Here is a 22,404-nt window from a genome sequence, read left to right on the forward strand (position 1 = left end):
AAACACAACTCCAAATTTTGAATAATGCAAGTGACAAAACAAAAGAAAAAGCACCTTACTCACAGTCTATCAGATATTAAACCCAAATTTAAGACCAGTATTTAAATTTTCTTAATGTTGACTTAGTACGAGGTTTTTAAGCAACTAAAGTTTTCCATCTTACAACCTGACATAAGAGTTTCTTTTTAACATTTTCACGGGCTTACCACATGTCAGTTTCTAAGTGATTTACAAATATTAACTCACAATCTCTTTTAAAAGAAATAAAAAGCCAAATGGGCTTTTCATAGAATACTGTTCTTTACAAAAAAAAAAAGATTAGGCTAAGTAAGACTGAAAAAAGTCTCAATGTATATGTATAATGTATAATGTATAATACCCAGCATGGATTCCAAGAAAGTTACTACTCCGAAAGCTTACTTTATACCCTATAGTCTAGAGTTTATCTCCTAAATAAGGTGTATTTATTAATGGGGAATCCATTGTTTAGTGAGATTTGTAACCACTGCCTTTATTTGTAGCCAACTTCACATAAACAGGAGATATCAAATTATATGGACTAAACATAAAGATTAAAACTCATTAAGCTTCATTATGCTGAAATAACATCCTCCCCTACCTTTTAACTACTGCCATTTAAGAAAATTGTTCTGCTTTTAACTTTCAGACTGGAAACCTCAGATAACTAGAACAAATAATAACTAGATCTAAAATCATGAGAAAATTTCAAGTGTTTTTAAACTGATAAAATGCTATTAAAGCATCATATCAGCCTAGATGGTATGGTAAATTAAAAAAATATATACATTTCTTGGTTTCAAAACCTCAACTGTCACCCACTGATCAATGAGTCATTTTATGTAAACTTAGAGATTTTAAGATTGCTAAATAAAAACCTGCATTTCAGCACTGTCTGCTACACAGTTACGTCTTACAAGGATGGACTACATCATAAAATGCTATTGATCCTTTTTCTCCTTGTCTGAATGAAAGCATAGAATGACATTATTCATAGGACCTCCCTGAATAGTGCCCCTAAGTACAGTTGAGCTTGAACAACACAAGGGTTAGAAGTGCTGACCCCTCCGTGTAGTCACAAGTCTGTGCATAATTTCTGATTTCCCCAAAACGTAATTCGCTCTTATGCCTACTGGTGACCGGAAGCTTTACCAGTAACTTAGAAAGTCAAATAGCACATATTTTCCATGTTGTATGCATTACCTACTGTATTCATATAATAAAGTAAGCTAGAGAAAAAGCTCATAAGGAAGAGAAGACACATTTCCAGTACTGTACTGTATTTATCCCCCCCAAAAAAACACACACAAAGAAAACCCTCTTTGTGTAAGTGGACTCACTCAGCTCAAACCTGTGTTGTTCAAGGGTCAACTGTACTCAGATGGCCAACATTTTTCAAGAACTGAAATTTTAATTCTGGAACTCCTTCTTTGCCAACTTATTCTAAACTTCACTTTCTTTCTAGCTCACATGAAATTCATTTAGGCATGCAGCTGGCTTCTATGAATGCTATGTTTTTCTCAAATTAGACTAAAGAGGGAGACAACGAAAATAAGAAACTATAATGGACCTTCGAGTATACTCCAGAAAGTACGCTAGGAGGGCTCAATGCTCCATTTTCCTGTAGGAAACATTAGTACTTAAGGTCATTAAGCCTGGGCCACTAAACTTGACAGGGTCTGTAGGCCACTGATAATTGTGCTTTCATCTTTTTAAGTAGAAAATTATCATATTCATACTAAGTAAACAATTATACATGTCTGCCGAAACTTGAAATATAACTTTAGAAATGGGCCACCGGGCTGTTCTTTGGCAATAACATCTGAATCCTACAAGCAGTGTCTTCTATCATTATCTCACCCTTAAAAGCTGTAACACATATTAAATACAGGTTTACTAAACTACTGGGGAAATTCAAGTTTACCGTTGTTTTAAATGCCAACATAATTATACAAAACATAACAAATGCAACATTTCTTTATGAACAAGTAGAGAAACGGCTCCCTTTGTAGCACGGGACGGCCACTGATGACCCTGTGGCATTCATGTTCTTATAAATGCAAAAAACATCCCTAACATTCAGACTCCATTGAGATCTAGAACCCGTTAAGTGAAAAATTCTTTGGATTTAAAAAATCATATATTTTAACTTCCACCTTCACATTTTTCCTATTTTAAAGCTAAAGTGCACTTCAAAGCAATCACAGAATCCCTACCAGAAACCTTCTGCTATTTCCTTCAAACAAATTCTTAAAATTGAGGCTTCCCAGCACTGTCTTACCCTGTTGTAGAATGGGTGCTGGGGTCCCGTCATCCCACTGTAGTAGCTGCTGTGAGGCTGAGGCGACACAACCCCACCTCCGAACGGTCCGTTGAAGGAGGTGGAAGAAGAGCAGACAGACGGAGGCTGACTGTAGCCTGACGGTGGTCTAGGAGGAGCTTCGTGTAAAGGCAGCGGAGGGTATGCAAGTCCTCCGATGTTAATCTGGTCTCTTGCAGCACGAACATCTAAAAGATTCAACGATACCCCAAAGGCAAAAGAAAATAGGACTTTAGTCATTAGGCCAACTATCACCTCCTTCTTACTTACCAGATAGAGACATGCTTTTTTCACTTGCCAAGGATTCCAAGTGGCTTAAAGGAGACAGGAAATCTTGGCTAAGAAAACCTTGTCCATAGACATTCTAGAAAGGACAAACCCAACTACTCTGCAGAAAAGCTTTTGTCACCATTTGAAAAGTCACCATCTGGATTCTTCTCTTCACTTATCAGAACAATAATTTTTTTCTGTGACTTTTTAAGGTATTTTTGCGATTCTAGCAACTGTTTAGGATCCATAAAGCATTACTATCAATGATTCTCACTTGTCTAATATTAATAAATACAATGATTGCTAAGCTGTAGGTTTGCAAACTATATGACTTATCCACCTCTGGACAACCACAAACAATTCCATGGCCACAAAACACACCTTGATATCAGCCTTATACCCTAAGAGAAACCTAAGAGAAGCGGTTTCAGGCTCTCTCTTCAAAATTCCCGGAAAACTCAAAGGTAGGTCAGCAGTGCCACACAGAAGGTGATGTGTCTCAATAAAGGTTTTGTGAGTGTGCATGTGCATGTAGTGGTGCCTCAAGGACAAACGAGATTATTCCAAAGCTTCAATGTCACTATCCTCAAGTTCCTGTCCACAAATTTAAGTTAAAATTTGGAAAGTAATAATAAAGATACTTTTGCCCCTTTGGATAGAGACTCCTATTTTAAGACTGGTCACAGAAAAATTAAAATGGGCTGACAGCTTAAAATGGTGACTGTATCTCAACATCTGATTCCAAAGCAAGAAGTCAGGTGCGTGGGTCCTCATGAGAAACATTAGAATAAAGTGAGTTTAACCAAGAACATTTCCTTAACCATTCTCTAAAGGATGTCAAGCTTCCTACTCTTCAAGGGCACGAGTTCTCCTATGTAGTGCTTGGTGCAGTATTTCCTGGTGTTTCATGGAGCAAGAGAAACTTCTGCCGCTAAGCTAGAAATGGGGACCATTTTGAGAACTTCAGATAAGAACAAGTACATTTACTGCTACTACCCACCTGCAATAATTTCACGCAGCTTGGGGTCTAGGTTTACGGTGCAAGGCAGAAAGGTTTTTACGTCTCGAGCCACAAGAACTGGGGTCCGTGAAGACAAGAACACTTCAAAGTTTCGTATGTCTCCATCTATTTCAAGCAGTGGCTCCACATCTTTAGTTGTTGGAATATTCTTTGATATTCTTCAAACAAGAAACCAATGAAAAAGGTCATTAATGTCATTATTAGTAAAAGGAAAATTCTACATGTAACTGAAAGTTTATTTATAAAAATAAGTAACACATTACACATCATTAAAAAAAAATTTTTTTAAGAAGAAACAAAAGGGCAAAAAAATTGGTAGTTACAAAATGACCGAGATAACAAGTGTGAGGGCAGAATTAGAAGGCCTCTGGCCACAGGCACAACTCGGACTGGGACACAGAAAGGAAAGCAGATCTTCCAGGCTCCTCACATGTCGACGAGGACCTCCTGGTGAAGATTAAACGAGTTACCATTTTACACACAGGAGAGTGAGCCTCGGACAAATGAGCCAGGCCGCCCAAAGCCACACGGCCGGGCCAGCTCTGAACCCCACGGTAATTATGGAGTTACCAAGGTTCTTACCTTTGCAACGAAGAGAAGAAATATACGATATATGTTACATAAATTACATACACTAGAAAAAAGTTGGTACAGGTTTTTCCTGCTTCAAAAAAGGTTTTATAAAATTTCTATTTGTTTACTGCTCAGACCCAATCCTGGGCTAGTAGCCAAATATTAAAAGCCATCTGAGGGAAAACCCAGGGAACAAAATTAGCAAACAAGAAAAGACAGGGGGCTGGTAAGGACACAAGAACAGCGATGTTGTGTTAATGAGTTTCAGGGAGTCCCTCGCGTGCACTCACGCACACTTGCACGAGACAGAAGAGTCCTCTGAAGGGAGATTACCCCTAATAAGTTAAAATGACATTCAAACTGATTAGTGATATGTTTTAAATGAAATGAAAAACTGGGGAGAATTGGTTACAGAGAATCATTTGCAGCAGTGGCCAAAATTTCAGAGTTTAAACGGTTAAAAAGGTAGTTCATCTGTTTCAGGAGTTGAACATAAACTACTAAGAGAAGCTAGAAAGATTTAGATAAAAACACACAGCTGACAAGTCACATGAAACAAATTAACTGAATTTTAATGCCAGCTCTGCTTAAACCTGAATGTGAACAGTGTTCTCAATATGATGAACAATACTGCTGTTCACAAGCCAACACTCTACTGCTGGTTTCCAGATTGAAGTCTCAATTCTAACCTTTCGAGCTCAATACATTAAACTCTTCTACTGAAAGAGATATTTATGTAAATGATAATCTTTTGGCAGTGGGCCACTAAAATCATATGTGTCTTTATTTTTCAGATATTTTTCCAAAGGTTAGTATTTAAAGAATTTAAGTAACTTCACTTTTCAATTAAGAGTGAATTTAAATCTCCAGTATTATGAATCATGTGAATTAAAGTTGCCAGCAGTTAAATGGCCCACAGAAAGCATTATAAAACCTCAGGCATCAATGAGCTCCTAGTAAGTTTAAATGCAATTTCTTTCTATGCTACCAATCGAGCAGTACTTGTTAATGCCAACACCAATGTAAGTTAAAAGCATTTTGATTATAAATGACGGTGGTTTATAGAAAGTCCATATTAATTCCTTGGCAGAAATTACATAAGCCATTCAGATCACTTCCATTCAAAATAAGGTCTTAAATTACATGGGAAAAAACTTCTATTTTAAATCAAAATATAAACAGGTTCTAAAAAGCATAATTTATGAAGAAGGCATTATTTATCATACTTTATCCAAAAGTGGCCGCCTAATAATGTCATTATTTAATCCTAGAAGGTTAAAAAGAAGACAAATTTCCTTCAAAAACTTAGGGAAAACTCTTAACTGGCTCAGAATTTTATTACCCGAAGACAAATTTAACCCCATCTAGACTCAAATACGTTCTATCACTGAATGCCCATTTATTAAACAAAGCTCTATGCACACGGCACTTCTGGGAGAGAGATGGAACACAGACAGAAAGCAGCCTCAGCACTGGCGTCAATGGGTGAGAAACAAAAGATGAAGTGAAGTCCACATGTGTGGGAAGACAACTGAAAACCCTGAACACCTGAGGAGCTACCTACGTTCTCTTGTTCTGTCTTGACCCCCTTAATTTCCACTCACTCTTTGTCTCTGCCCAACTCCCTTCAAGGAAGACTTCAAGAAAGTTCAAGGAAGTCTTTCTATATATGTTCCTGCACACCACATATCCCAGCTGGAATTTCATAATCATTAGTGGAATTGTTTTGTGAACGTCTCTTTTCTCTCTAGACTGTACGTTCCTTTAAAGCTTGGAACAAGTTCGGTTTTATTCCCTGTTGTATCTCCGGAGCCTAGAGCAGAATAGTGTCACATCACTTTTGCTTAATAAATATCTGTAGAATGAATACAGAGAAAAAATGCATTGTTCCCAAAGAACTCTATTCTTTTGTAAATAACTTTCACTGTAATTACACTTATGGGTATTGAAAAAAGATTTGTGCTTGGAAAAAAGTAGGTTGATGCACTTAAGAGTTCATTTCCGCACGTGGTGTGATATGGGGGTCCAACCTCATTCTTCCGCATGTAGAAATCTAGTTGTCCCAGCACCATCTGTGGAAGAGACCATTCTTTCCCCCATGAAATGGACTTGGCACCCTTGTCAAAGCTCAGGCAGCCACAGAGTTTATTTCTGAATTCTCAATTCTATTTCATTGGTGTCTATCCCCATTCTAGGCCAGTGCCTCGTTGTTTCGATCACCGTAGGTCAGTAATAAGTTTTGAAATTGAGAAGTGTGAGTCCTCCAACTTTATTCTTCTTTTTTGAAAAGAACCTTTTCAAGACTGTTTTGGCTTTTTGGGATCCCTTGCAATTTCATATGAATCTGAGGATCAGGTTTCTATTCCCGTAAAATAAGGCTATTTTGGTAGGGACTGCATTAAATCTGTAGATCACTCTGGGTAGTACTGACTACCATATTTAGTAGTAATTAATATTTAGTCTTCCTGTTGATAAACATCAGATATACTTCCATTTATTTAGATTTTTTAATCTTTATTTTAGCAATTCATAGTTTTCAACATAGAAGTCTTTAACCTTGGTGGTTAAATTTATTCCTGGGTATTTTTAAAAAATTATTTTTAATGTTTATTTATTATTGAGAGACCGAGCATGAGCATGGGAGGGGCAGAGAGAGGAGGAGACACAGAATCTGAAGCAGACACCAGGCTCTGAGCTGTCAGCACAGAACCTGACATGAAGCTTGAACTCAGAAACCAGGAGATCATGAGCTGAGCCCAAGTCAGATACTTAACTGACTGAGCCACCCAGGTGCTCCTATTCCTGGGTATTTTATTCTTTTAGATGCTGTAGTAAATATAATTGCTTTCTTTTCTTTTCTTTTTTTCTTTTTTTTAAGTAGGCTCCACATCTAGCACATGGAGCCCAACACAGGGCTTGAACTCATAGACCCGGAGACCAAGACCTGAGCTGAGATCAAGAGTTGGATGCTTAACCAACTGAGCCACCCAGGCGCCCCTAGAATTGCTTATTTTCCTTTCATATAGTTGACTGCAGAGGTGTAGAAACACAAATGATATTGTGTTGATCTGTAGCTTGTAACTCTGTTGAATTTATTAGCTCTAGGAGCTTTCTTGTGGATTCCTTGAGATTTTCTATATACAGGATCATGCCATTTGCAACTGGAGATAGTTTTATTTCTTCCTTTCCAGTCTGGATCCTTTTCCTCCTGCTTCTGGTCTAATTGCACTCACTAGATCTTCCAGTATAATAGTGAACAGCAGTAGTGAAAGTGGGTGTATGAGTCAGCTCAGGCTGCTAAACCAAAATACCACAGACCGAGGGGACTTAAACAACATTTATTTCTTACAGTTCTTGGAGTCTGGAAGTCTGAGATCATAGCGCCAGTGCGGTCAAGTTCTGCTGAAAGCCCTCTCCCTGGTGTGCAACTAGCTCTCTCTTCTTATAAGGACACTAATCCCAGGACTCTACCCTCATGACCTCAACTGAACCTATTTACCTCTCAAAGGCCCCACCTCCAATATGATCATATTAAGGAATAGGGTTTCAACATATGAATTTGGGGAGGTGGGGGCACATGCAGTCCACAGCAGCAGGAGCCCCTGTCATGTTCTGTCTCAGTGGGGGAAACCTGTAGTGTTTCACCACTGAGAATGAGGTTAGCTGTGGGCCTTTTACAAACGCTTGTTCTCATGTTGAGTAAGCTCCTTGGTATTCCCAGTTTTTTGTGTTTCTATCGGGAAAGGATGCTGGATTTTGACAAATGCCTTTTGTGCACCTATTGACTATTCTCTTGCAATCCCTTTTATTTTTATATGATTCGTGGTAATATCTCCACTTTCTGATTTTTGTTATTTGTGTGTTCTTTTTTTCTTTGTCAGCCGTAGTACAAGGTTTGTCAATTTTGTTGATCTTTTTCAAAGAAACAGCTTTTGGTTTTGTCAATTCTCACTATCGTTCCTCTATTCTGTATTTTATTTATCTTGGCTCTCATATTTATTTTTTCATTCCTTCTGCTAGCTTTGAAATTTTAAAAATTTGTTTTTTCCTACTTCCTCAAGGTATAAAGTTAGGCCATGAAGGTCTTTCTTCCTTCTTAGTATAGGCATTTACAGCTATACATTTCCCTCTGATGTACTGCCTTTGCTGCATCCCTTAAATTTTTTTTTAAATATTTTATTTACTTTTGAGAGAGAGATAGAGACAGCATGAGCAGGGGAGGGTCAGAGAGAGAGAGGGAGACACAGAATCCGAAGCAGGCTCCAGGCTATGAGCTGTCAGCACAGAGCCCGACGCGGGGCTCGAACCCACGGACTGTGAGATCATGACCTGAGCCGAGGTCGGACGCTTAACCGACTGAGCCACCCAGGTGCCCCGCTGCATCCCTTAATCACTCCTACGATTCTTATAAAAGTACCAGGATAACAATTCCATGAGTCACCTTTCATATTATGTTGGAAAGGCCATCAGCCCAGGGTACCTGTAGCTAAAGCAGCGAAAGTAATAAAGTAATAGGAACGACAAGAGCCCACATACACAAGGCTGTGTTGGGCGCAGAACACTCAGTGGAACAAAGGGAAAAAGAGGCACCTGCACGCAGTGGTCAGAGCTTGTTCTCAGAGCAACAGTGCACAGTGTCCAGTGCTCTTATTAGCACCTACTTTCCAAAGCTTACAACGGTAATGCTGCCGTTTAGAGGCATCCTACTCAGTAAGTACACTAGGGAGCAGCACAGCGCCTCTATCTGTGGCTTGGTGACTGTATAATCATGCCACGCCTTCAGGTCTGCTAGTTTCTGGTTTCAAGTATTTAATGTGTTTGACTTATGTGCTTAAGGACGGTCCAGTTAGGGGTGTATAATGCTAACCGTGAAAGCACTTGTCTGAGTTTCCAAATAAATCATTGGCAGAGCTAAACAATGTTATTCTTTTGCTTAGCAGAACAGCTTCCTCTACGTTTTAAAAAGATTATTTCCCACTAAAGGTGTGTATATTTTCAAGACTGTGTTATACTTCCTATTTGGTCAAAATATTAGGGCCCAGATTACTTTTTTACACTGGCGGAAATATGTAGTCATGTAATTAAAAAAAATTTTAAGTGCTCAGTATGCGAACTCAGTAGACTATCATTGAGACCACAGTTTGCATATCTGCAGCTGGACTTCAGCTAGACCTCACACGGACAGAATAAGATACGATCTTGGTGGCCGAGATGCCACCCCATCCAAGACCTCACATGACACGGCCCTCCCCTTTCCAAGTTATGCTCAAACTTCTTTACGAGCCTGTGCTGCTGGCCATGTCCTGTTTCTATGTTTCAGCCATGCTCGCTTCTTGCTTTGAACATGAGTAACCAACAGAGTCAGAAACTGAAAAAGGAACTAGGACTAGATATAAAGGAAAATTTTGTGACCATAAAAATCTCCTTGGGATGAGAGTACATTTATGAGCACTGAGAGATGTGGAATCACTAAATTATACACCTGCAGCTAATATAACACTGTATATTATAGTGGAATTTAAAAAATCTCCTTTATCATTTTTTTTAAAAACAATATTAAATCCTTTGAAGGCGCCCGGGTGGCTAAGTCGATTAAGCGTCCGACTTCAGCTCAGGTCATGATCTCAGGGTTCATGAGGCCGGGCCCTGCATCGGGCTCTGTGCTGACAGCTCAGAGCCTGGGGCCTGCTTCAGATTCTGTGTCTCCCTCTCTCTCAGCCCCTCCCTCCCCCCTTTTAAATTTTTTAAAAAATTTATTTAAAAGGCTGAATCACTGGGTAACTGTGTGATTTGGGACAAGTCCTGTTAAGCTCTCTCAACTCCAGTTTCCCTACCTCAGAGGGCTGGAGTAGAGCTCTCCCATCTTGTGGGTGGCCCTGTGGATGCTTCCCACACCCACCATGTAGGAGATGCTCTTTCTCTCAAAGTAATGAAGGAACGCACTGGCCTACACCATCCCTTCCACGACTAAGCTCCCTTGGTTTCTGGTGTAAAAATGACACCAGAAGCGTAACTTCACTTGGCTTTAAGGTTGTGATTTTGGTAACTACAGGGGTGAGAAAGGATCGACAAACAGGAGGGGTAAAATAAGAAGCTCTAAGAGGTTATCTGCCTAGGCTCACGTACATTACAGATATGGCCTCATATGTGTTGTGTAAAATGTTGTGAGGAACATATCCCTTTTCTTACATGTGATCTAATAGCAAACTATATTTGAAGTTTATAAGGAATTGAGAAGAAAAAATTTTAAAGTACTAGTATTTGTAGAATACCTACCAGCTGCCACTCTCTGAGCCAGGAGTTTTATCTAGTTTATCTGACTTCTATCTCCCAAACATTCCATGAGGTACCATTTCAATTTTTAAAATGAAGAAACTGAGGCTCAGAGATGTTAAGCAATGGGCCTGACATCACCTCTGAAACAGTGGCGGAGCGGGTACCCGTCTGGACTGATTCGAAAGGCTGTGCCCTGTTCCCTGCACTGGTTCAAATGGGGTGCCACAGCCATGGTTCGGAATTCCTAATTAGTGATTTACATATTTTTAACTCTTTAAATAAAACAGAACACTGTTACATATTACATTTTAACACACTGAAGAAGAAGGCCGACATAGAAGCCTAAGGTCATCCTGATTTTTTGTTTTAATTTTTTGCAGACTTTGAAATAAGGCTTCTCCTCCATCTTCACGTGCAGATTTAAATTCCTTTTTTTTTTTTTTTAAGTTAATCCAGTCCAGCACTTTCCTCTTCATAACACTAGGCAAGCGAGTACGCTACTCTACCCGACATGCCTGAGTCAGAGCATAAGTAACAGCTCAAAAATCACAGTGTTAGTTTATGACGTGACTCAGGTGACAGGACCTTGTCAGAGAAGCGGCACCCGGCACGCCAACCAATTAGAAGAAATGGGAGCAACTGTCACATGATACTGGTGATGACTTATGAAGCCAAATTGGCTGAAAACACCCTGCCACTGCAAAGCACTTTTAAAGCTCAGTAACGTTTGTATCTACTTAGGATTCAGAATTTTCTTGATATTATATCACCAAAACTAAGTAGAGAAACAAAGAGAGGTTTAAACTAACGTAAGATTGCAGGGATCATCCACGCGTTTCAATTTTCATGTATTCTCCAGAACAGCTCATTTTTCTGGCTAACTGAATTTATTAGGAAATGTTATCATTTGAATCAATTAATTTATATTCATTCTGCTTTATTTACTGGGATTGTGCACAAGATTTAATCTCCAAAACATTTCCACAGGGTTGGGGGAGCCTGAAAAACCACATACTACAGCCCGATGCCTACCCAGTTGCGACCGTGCAAGTGATCAGACAATACCCATTCAGATGATGGAACAATAGTTTCAAGCTAGGGTAATAAGAGAAGACTTTGGTAAAGAGGTGAAGAGAGGCAAAATAATACAACTGACTCAATATGAAAATAGTATCTATCATAAAAATGTAAAGCCCATTGCTTCATGTCAAGAGTTTGTACTATGATGTATTAAAAAATATTCAGATGAAAGTAAATGAGATCCAATTCTCATAGCTGTTTGAGGAACACTAACAATATTGTGAGGTGCTGCCAAGCAGTACAGGATGTTCCTAGTATTGTTTCCTTTTAGATTCTTAAAAATCCTTCCACTAACCATAGAGAGGAAGCAAATGCTTTATAAGAAAGCTCTGAAAAGCATAGAGAATGAAGGTTCTGAAATCAAAGCTGGTCTATCGATGAATATGCCTCAGATTAAAACAAAACCTTTACTAGACAAGCTATCTTAAAAATTTAATGTTTAATAATAGAACCTAAGCTCTACAAAAGTATTAGAATTTAATGTTTTTAATCTAAATACAAATTTTTACAACGATCCATTTTATTTTTAAGTAGATCAATTTTAAATACTCCCCTTTCTTCATATCCACCCTTTTCCCAAAAGTGAATTGAAAAGAATTTGAGGAGGAAAAGGCACTCCCAAACTTAATAAGGACTATGCCATATGATCAGATAACCACTCATTTGCCTATGAGCAAGCGTCTCGGTGCTTACAAATGTCCTGGGAACCCGTTTTAAAAAAATAAGCATGTAAATTAAATTTTAAAGTGTAAAATATCCATATTTAAACTTAGTGTTTTCCTTGTTTCTCTGCTCTGGAAAGGGATGAGCAAAACGAAGCAGGGCTTAGCAACGTCTCTAGTGAAATACCCCCATCTTGTGGACGTGCTGGGCACCGCTAAGCCGAGCGGCCGGCGCATGGCTCTACCGCAGCGCCTCCCTCCCTCAGTGTTTCCGTTACTGGCACTTTTGCTGTTTATTCTCCTATTTCAAAGAGCCCTAAAATTATTTTCACTTGAAATTTTGAAATCATAAACCTCTGTTGAAACAATAATTTCATATATATATACACACATATATGGCAAATTTGAATCCTTCAGTAATCAGACTTGAGTGTTTTAAAATGTAAATGTGCATAATACTCTTACTGTATTATAGTATCAATCTTAAACCTGCACAGGTAATATTTTTGTTTTACAAATTAAAACATATACTTTAGAGAAGTTAATTTTTTTATTTCGGATTTCAAACAACCTTAGTTAATATACTTGAGTTTTTCATGTTGGAGTTAGAAACACACAACTTTGGAACATTTAAAATTCTTTCTTTGTTCTATATTACCATAAAATTACTGAACATGGCATCATGAGTTTAAATGAGAAAATATTTTTAAAATCGATTTTATCCTATTTAAAGCAAATGAAAAGCTACCGAAAAGCTACCTAAATTACAGCCACTTAATGTGTATAAAAATGGTACAAAGGCTTAAACAGATGCACCAGCTGTTTAAGTGTCAAACATCACAACTGATTTCTTTAAGCACCCCCTACAGAACTACTGCAGTTACTAGACACAATTAGAACTGAATGAAGCATTTACTTGGGGTTTTACATAAGTTGGTAAGAGTCTACATTCTTTTAATAGAGCAGAATGCAATCCTCTGGAAAATTTCCTATCTGCCCATTGATACATAATAATATTCCCATTGATATATAAGAAATAATTCTAAATATTCATTTTTCAAATAAATAAAATACATCTGGAAATAAAAATAAAATTAGTATAGCTCTGTATTTCTAATCTCTCAGATCTACTGCCTCGTTGTGTAATTACAGATCATCTCCTGGCTTCCAGAAATAGGCCTGGGGAAGCGCCAACAGTAGTGGCTGTGTGATCCCAAGTAGCTCCCACTCTTTGCCTCCTGAGTTAGCACTAAAGTAAAAAATCTATACAAACTGCTTAATCCAGTGTGTGGCATATACTGAGGACGCAAGTAATTCTAACCAGTACGTTTATTAGCATGTCCTCAATACATAATAGACTCTGTAAATATTTGTTTAATGAATGAACGTGATCAAAATGTTTAGCATAACAAAAACGGGAGTCCAGCTAACTCATAAGTCCTTTTTAAACAATACTGACACTAGCAGGAACTAATGTGGGAAGGGCCTGTCTAATGGTGTGCCAATATGAAGCAATTCCAAACCATGGCATTCATAAAAGGATTATAAATGCAAGAAACCTTAAAAATACAGCTGAACTCAGAGTTACAGGGAAATGACTATGAAAAATATTGTTTTGATTTTAATATCACCCAACAAAAGGTGAGAACTTCTAGGTGTTGACTGAAATATGTAATTACCATTCAATTGTTGTGTACTGAGAACTTACTACGTGCCTGACCCAGGGATATAGTAGTTTAATAACAAATGAAACATTTTACCCACGTTTAGAACCAAAGATCAGGTGTCTTTATGAACAGGATTCTCTTCAAAGTAAAATGCGGCTTCTCATTTACCACCTTCCCCCAATCCATGCTTTTCCTCAATCCAAAGGTCATCAGCATGTTTCTTTATTCTTTCAAAAATAATCACTACTCCTTACTCAATACCAAGAATGTCTAGGGTGAGGAATTCAGCAAGGTTTAAGGAAGTTACAGTCCACGGAGTTAACAGTCTAGTTCAGGAAACAAATAATGAAGAGAAACGCAAATATTTATAGAAAAGTTACTATGATATAGTTATGTAACAATGAAGGACCATACCAGTATAGGAAGAGCACATCTACTAAAATCTGGGAGAATAGGGTATGCCTGGTCACAAAAGGCTTCCTGACCCTGTGGCATTTAAGATGTGACCAGAAGAATGAGGTGAGGGAGAAAGGCTGGGCCACAGAGAAGTGCAGGTTTGGAAAGGTAAAAAGCAAGAGGGATCAGGCAAGAGAATGGGCTGGAGAGGCAGGCTACGACTGTTCAGAACTCCAGATAAACTTGATGCTTGTATAACGAATTTTGACCAATTATTTTTCTTTGTCCACAGAAAAGACTCTGTCCCAAGCTGACACGCACTGACCATCATTTCCATCTGATAGTACTCATAAATCAAATTCAATGTTACTTTACAAGCCACTCATCCGTTGCCCTCCACACCACTAACCTATCAGTCAATGCTGTGGAAACCACCTTTCATTCACTCTCAACCAGGGGATTAACTGTGGGGACTGGGGCACAAACCATGCAGCTGGCAAGTCCAAAGGAAAGGAGGCAGTTTAAAAAATGATCCAAAAAGTAGGTTTCTAAATCCAACATTTTACGAGAAGATAAAGAATAAATTGATCTTAAGAAACAAGAAATTATTACAACAGGAAAGACGTACAGGGAAATTAGTCATATAAATTAATGGAGATGTTTAGGAATAACTAGTTTTCTTCAAAAACTGCAAGAAGACTATCTATAGATGTTCATTTCTTAGCTTTCCCATATTCAAGGAGCGCAGTTAAGTGTTATTCTCTATTATTCATTTCATCTTTACTGTGGGACCTCCACCTACTTTTTGCACAACTTTTCATTTACCCTAATCACCCACCAAGATTCACGCCTATCCCCTTCCCAACGTGGGATTCTCAAAATATGTTCCCTTAGGTCAACAGCATTCCCTAACTTAGGCCACGTTACACTGACACAACCAAACCACAGGCACCTTAGAGCATAAGGGTGTGGATGCAATTTGTTCAAAGCCCTGCCTTGGATCTCCATTTTCCTTAGGGTAAAAGCCAAACCCTTCCCAATGACCCTCCATGTCCCACACTCCCCTGACCTCATCCGTCACCCCGTCCCCTTACTGCATCCTCTCTAGCCACACCAAATCCTCTGTCCGTGCTGTTACGGGAACATTCCAGGTACTCTCCAGTCTTACGACCATTGTCCATACTGTACCTTCTGCCCAGAAATGCTTTCCCCAGACATTTGCATGGCTAATTCTCTTGCTTCCTTTCAAGTCTTTGCTCAACTTTTCCCTTCCCAACAAGAACAACCCTGAGTAAAGTATTTACATGATATATATTAAGGGAAAATGTGTTTTGAGAAAAAACATGGAAACAAAAATTATATCCACGACAGTAATTTAATAAGTATAGGATGGTGACAACATCAACACATGCAGAGAAGTCACCTCCTATTAGAAAGATAGAATTTCATGAAGATTCTACACTACATATAAAAAGCACCAAAAGCACCATGCTTGAAACAGTGTTTGGCATAAATATTCCTAGTATCTCAAAATCAAAATTAGGAGAAATATCACCAGCACAAAGGCTGTAGTTTGTACTACAGAGGAGATGAGACAACTTCTTCACAAATCTAAACTACTATCCAGTTTTTCATGGTACTGAAATTCCCGACTTAAATCCACAGGCAACAGAAATAAACACGTGTTCAATCTGGGCCACGTGACGGAGGAGGGGCAACAAATACTGTAAAGGAAAGAGGAAGGAGGTCAGTGAGAGTTAAGGGAGGCAAGACATAACGAGGGATGAGCAAATTCAGCTGAGGAAAATTGTGGCTGAATACCAGGTATAAACATCAAAAGACATGAGATTTTATTTTGAAAAATGTCAAGTATAGAAATACCACTACCTGAATCATTTAAAGATACTGAATTGAGCATAAATGTTATAAGTTGGATGTGTACAGCGCCTATTCAGCAAACAGCTAATTCAATGAAATGGAAGATGGCTACCATTCTAAAGCTCTCTTAAAACTTACTTGTTTCAAACAATTAAAAGGGCATGGCATTATCCTTATCACAAAACTATTCTGACCATATCATCCTGAATAAAAGACTGCCTGAGTACTGTCAAAACAGAAATTTAAACATTATCTTCACGAAGACTACTTAAACTGATCTTTTAAAAACTTCTATCATTGCTTAAAATGCCTACTGAAAAATAGCAGAAATAAAGTTTTATACTAACATATTTCAGTGGTTGTCTAAAACATTGTAATAAAAAGTAGACAGAAAATCTTTATCTATAGTTTTTATTTTACTCCCTTTCTTCTTCCTAAATGTATGTTAACAAAAAAAAAAACCTCAAATGATCTAGACAAAAGCTTTTAGCTCAACACATAATTGCAAGAAAATTACAATAATTGTACCAATTAAAATAATCTTGAATGAACAGTATGTCATCTTAATGTTCCAATGGTTTATAGAGGGATCTACTTAATTAGCTGAAATTGCTTTCTAGTGTTAATATCAAATGTCATTTGTTAAAAGTTGAACAATTTAGAAAATAATTTAACAAAGCAATTTTACCAAACACCAAGAACCAACATTTTCTTTTTCAGCTGAATACAGCAAGCAGATGTGTCATCAAATTGCTATAAAAATAAATGAGGCTTTTTATGGATTAAAAAATAAATTTTACTAGTAGCATTAAAAATACTATTTTCTGATTGTTTTTATCAAATCAGATTTCTTTAATAAAATAAATGAATATCAATTATACACTGCTGCTTTTTTCTGCTGTAAATAAAACTTTTTATTATTCAAATGACAAGCAACGGAATCAAAGAACTCAACTATGGTTAACTAGAAATAGTCCTCTAAATTATTCTAACATATTCCAATATATGATCTTTCAATATGTTAGTCAAATTGTCTTCCTATAGTTTTTCATTCCAAATCATCTTAAAGTCAATGAAGTCAATTCCTTAATGAAGTCTCGAAGATTCTTTTTTTTTTTTTTTTTAAATGTTTTATTTATTTCTAGGAGAGAGAGACAGCGTGAGCAGGGGAGGGTCAGAGAGAGAGGGAGTCACAGACTGAAACAGGCTCCAGGCTCCGAGCTGGCAGTCAGCACAGAGCCCGACGCGGGGCTTGAACCCACAAACCGCGAGATCATGACCTAAGCGAAAGTCGGAAAGTCGGACGCTTAACCAACTAAGCCACCCAGGCGCCCTGAAGTCTCGAAGATTCTTACTACATCGTCTTTTTCTCTTTTCCTTAGACTAGCTACAAAATATTCTTTGTATTTGTAGGCATATAAAACTAAATAAAAAATTCTAAAAATCCCACTGAATCCAACCCATTAATGGATGGCAGACCCACCTAGTGCTGAAGTCTAAAATAATGGATGGATTAATTTAATAGCAAAACAAAGTTTTAATTATCTCATTATATTTCCAATGTAGACTTGGAGATATATGTTTACTTGAACAAAATATTCCCCCTACAAAAACTCACTCCAAATTCTTTTTATTACATGATGAAAAATACCCCAACAAAAATATTTCTTTGGCAAATGTTCTATTTAGACAAGGTGAAAAAAATTACTATTACGTTTAAACTATAGGTGATATGTTATCTTTTGTAAAATACATTTTTATTCTTTAACAATATAAATTTTTGAACATTTCCTCGAACAGAAGGAAGTCATACAGTTTGACAGTCAAGTAATTTTCTATAAGCAAAGAACAGTGGTTTCAGCCCAAGAAGGGTTCTATCATCCAGAAAGCAATGTTCTAGCCTGATATTAATGAAACTTATTAATTTGCTAATTGTTTGAGCCATCACCACAATTTTACTTTCCTTCAATTGTCTCAAATGTTACCTTCAGTCTGAATGTAAGTTCCTCAACACTCAAGTATTTAGAGACAAAAGTGATGCTGATTTACCCCCTAATGGTTTAGAAAAACGTGTGTGTATGTGTGTGTGTGTGTGTGTGTGTGTGTGTGTGTGTGTGTGTGTGTGTGTGTGTGGAGAGTCAGCAGAGGAGACAGTGTGAGACTAACAATAAAGCAAGTGAAAGAGAACCTTAACTGCAGATGAATCTGAATAAAGGGGACATGGGACTCTTCGTACTATTCTTGTTCGCGCAACTTTTTTGTAAGTTTGAAAGTATTTTCAAATGGAAAAAAATTTTAATTGAAATACACATAAGTTCCTAAAGGACATAATATGCTCTTTATATTTGTCCTTCTATGCACCCCACTGCCTGGGCCAGCCCAGCAACACTATTAAGCTTAAAGGTCAGGCGTATAAGCCTTGACCCACAGTAAAAACTCACAGTGAATACGTGTTAAATGAAGAAAATCAACTAGAATGGATAAACAAAAATCAAGGGAAGCCACAGGTCTCTATTCCCTACTCACCTTGGTTTCTTCAAGAAAAGAAAGGCAAGATTTAGGAACACATGTTGTATTCAAATGACAGTATCTAAAATAGAGATCAAATCACTCCTCTTCCGTTTGCATCTTTCATCTTCCAGCCACCATGCCAGCAAAACATTACGTAGAAAACTCAAAAACTAGTACTTTCTCATCTAAAGTGCTGCCCAACATTAAGTTAAAAGCTTTGTTTCACACAAATACGCTCATCATTTTCTATGTAGTTTAACAACATGCGGGAAAAAGCAATTCTCTGGAAAGAAAAAACTATTACTTACTAACCCACGAGTTATAGAGAGTAACTAATCAAAGAGGTCTAATCAAAACAGATCTCACTGATGGACTCTCCATCTTCCTTCCTTCCTGCAGGATCTGAGGTGGCTAACTTGACTTCTTGGCATTTGGAGATTTCAGTTCTGAAAACACTCATGAGCACTGACCCTTCTGCAACCACTGGCTCCGCACCTTTCAGAGACACCAGTACTGACATTAGAATCAATCAGCCCACCCGCCAAGTGTGGTTTGTGATTCACCCTGGCGCCATGAAACAAAATGCTGGGCTTCTTTAAGCTTTCAATAAAGCTATGTACGTGAACATAGTGATTCTCAACTACGTGTGGCATGTGTGTAAAGGTTACCAAAATCATTGGAGTGTACTAAGAAGTACAGTTCTTGGATGCATATAATTTACACTATGCCCTTAAGTAAAAATGTTAACAAAGCAACACATCTTTACTATTCAATATTTGAATCTCCCTTCTCCCACAGGGAAAGCACCAATGCCCCCAAATACCTATTTATTTATTCATTTACTATATCTTACAATACGCTCAAAAGGATTTCAGAGGTACATATAATAGCAAAACTACTATCAACAACAAACCTACTTATTCAAGATTTCTTGGCAGTTAATTCTGTCCTTGGGACATATTCTACTAAGAATGAAGAGTCTGCGTACTCCGTTCAAAGGTGACTGAGTCAGTTATTTTTCCTGTGTGGTTACACTATCAATTTCATATATAGTTAGGGTCAGTTCCTTCTGCTCGTATTGAGTACTCGGATTTGCTCTGTTCCATCCTCTTTGCTCTGGGACAAGACTGAAAGTCAAACTACATAAAAACGTGCAGAGACACTCTATCTCCCATCTAGCACCCGCTATGGGCGCACATCCTCAGAAGTTTCTGGTTTACCCGTCCTAGGAGTCTGTTGTATATTTAAAAAAAAACAAAACAAAACCAAAAAGGGTACCTCCCTATTTATACATGAGTGTTCTTATTCCTCCTTCTTTCTTACACAAACCATATCCTGCAGCACACTCTTTCACACTTGGCTATTTTCACTTACTATATCCTGGACATTCCTCCGTATATATCACAGAGTTTTTCTTCATTCTTTCCTACAAAATACTCTATCGTGGTGAGGTGCTAAAATTTATTCAACCAATGTTCTTATGTAAATGTTTATTTATTTTTGGGAGAGAGCAAGAGGAAAAACACAAGAGGGGGAGGGGCAGAGAGAAAGGGAGACACGGAATCTGAAGCAGCTCCAGGCTCTGAGCTGTCAGAGAGCGCGAACTCACAAGCAACAAGACCGGCATGACCTGGGCTGAAGTCGGACGCTCCACTGACTAAGGCCCCCAGGGCCCCCACAATGTTCTTATATAAACGCGCACTTAAGTTGCATGGTTTCGTGTTTGTGGAGGTGTACACTCAGAGCAGGGGGTGCTGAAAAATGTAATAACTGTTTTTCTGAAGGTAAAGAAAAATTGTAGGAAAAAATAATGTATTATAGCAATGCCTGCTTAATAGATTAGTTGCCATTCCAGTAACTAAGACAATTTATATTAAACACGTTATATATTAGATAGAATATTTGTATCTTATAAAATTCTAGAAAGGAATGGAGAACATAGAAATGTAAAAACTTCAGATACTTCATCTTCATATAAAATTTCAGTGTCTTAAGTATCTAGACAACACTACAGCTTAAGAAGATATAGATGATACTACCGCGCTGTGAGGGCAGTGCCCTTTGCACGTGGACTCTGGGGCCAGGTACCCATCTACCACTTAGTGGCTGTGAAACGTTCAGTAAGTGACTCGCCTTCTCTGGGCTTCAATTTTCTCATGTGTAAAATACGGACAAACACTACCTCACCAACTGTGAGAATAAAAGACCTTAAAACGCAAAGTGTTTAGAACAGTGACAGGCGCTAAGCAGTTTATGGACTCTGAGAGGCCCGGATTGAAATAACTCGGCTACGTAAGAGCTAAGTGACTTGGGGAAGTTAAACTTTCTGAACCACGATCTTCCCTGTGGAGGACACGGAGCTGTCTAGCCACCTGAGCTGTGAAAGCTTCAAGAGCACTGGGCCCTGGCAGAAAACCCGGCACTAGAGGAAGGCAGGCGGGAGATATATAGGCCAAAGAGAGAAGATGCTCATGGTGAGCGGCCTCTCCGTCACCGTGGGCTCTGTGACACAAGCAGCTCTCCTAGTGCTGCGAGCTCAGTCTTCCTGAAGCCAAATACATTACCCCAGCAACAACACCACTTCAGACTGACTCTAGGAATCCTGCTTCTACTTCCTCAATGAAGACTTTTTCTTTCCTCAGACATATTTTGATTTACACACAATGAACCACAATTGCTCAAGGGCCAGGTGGAGTGCCAAAGGACCACCTGTCCACGCTAACTAGCGCTTTGCGTGAAAAATATACCATGTGAAAAATAAATCCCAAGGTACTGGCATGAATTGTAAGAAGCTAAAAAGTTTCAAAAGCTAAATTTTAATTGTTTAATAGTAACCGTGCTCAGCTAGCAAACATTGCTGACGACACAACACCTGTTACGATGCAGAACTTACTCATGAAATAAAACAATGTTTTACTACACAACCAAGGGAAAACCTTGGAGTTGGATTGGAAAAACCAATCTTGTGTCTTACAGGAAGAAGATAATTTCTAAAGTACCAAAGAGCAGATGCACTTCAGCGCACGTCTCTACAGCTACAGTAATTCCGTGTCACTGCCACCTACTGGAACACCTACTTGATGCAACACACGGTTTACACAAGTAATTGAATTTAGTGTAAATTAAATAGCAAAACCAAGAAGAGCTCAAATCTGTAGACTAACACTGCAAGCATCCTCTATCATTCTAAAGCTAGCTATTTACCTAAGGAAATTTTAAATAAAATATGTACAATGGGGATTAAAAAATAAGGAAAACTGTATCCTGATAATACTTTAAGAAAAATTTTTTGTAATCTTCAAAGTTTTAATAAATGAACTAGATACTAATGCTTTGTTAGTGTTTCAATTATATGTTAAAATGATTGTTTCAGTTATACCAAGATTTATGAAATTGTGTATTTTCTTTCTACTATCTTCTTTCTAAGAGATAGTTTACTTGAGCAGCTATCATAAACTCTGAAGATTTGGTCTGGTGAACAAAAAGGATTACAATTTCATTTGTGGATTTGACAAGAAATTGTCAACTCTTAAAACTTTACATACTTGACATTTCACTGAGCCTAAACTTCGTCTTTCAAGAAAAAATTTAATGAATTTCTTACCAAAAGTAAAAATTTTAAAAATACTTCAAGTGACTGACTATAACGGAACAATAAATGTCTTTATTGTTTAATGCAAAGAATGTTTTCCAGCCTGTCTTCACAGTTTCAAAAACTCTCCAGATAGAAAA

The 22,404-nt window shown here is 37.9% G+C and overlaps 1 protein-coding gene across 11 annotated transcripts in view; it reads right to left on the reverse strand.

The window, feature by feature from the left end:
• Positions 1 to 22,404, reverse strand: part of KIDINS220 (kinase D interacting substrate 220) — a 101,783-nt gene that overhangs the window by 25,248 nt on the left and 54,131 nt on the right. For all 11 annotated transcript variants that reach the window (XM_039231071.1, XM_039231074.1, XM_039231073.1 and 8 more), the window contains exons 23-24: positions 3,609 to 3,787; positions 2,300 to 2,526 (exon numbers count right to left, since the gene is read on the reverse strand). In XM_039231071.1, coding sequence (XP_039087002.1) covers positions 2,300 to 2,526; positions 3,609 to 3,787 — 406 coding nt within the window. The remainder of the gene's footprint in view (positions 1 to 2,299; positions 2,527 to 3,608; positions 3,788 to 22,404) is intronic.

Source organism: Hyaena hyaena, unplaced genomic scaffold, assembly GCF_003009895.1.
Source record: "Hyaena hyaena isolate Hyena2069 unplaced genomic scaffold, ASM300989v1 scaffold_53, whole genome shotgun sequence".
NCBI classification, from domain to species: Eukaryota; Metazoa; Chordata; class Mammalia; order Carnivora; family Hyaenidae; genus Hyaena; species Hyaena hyaena.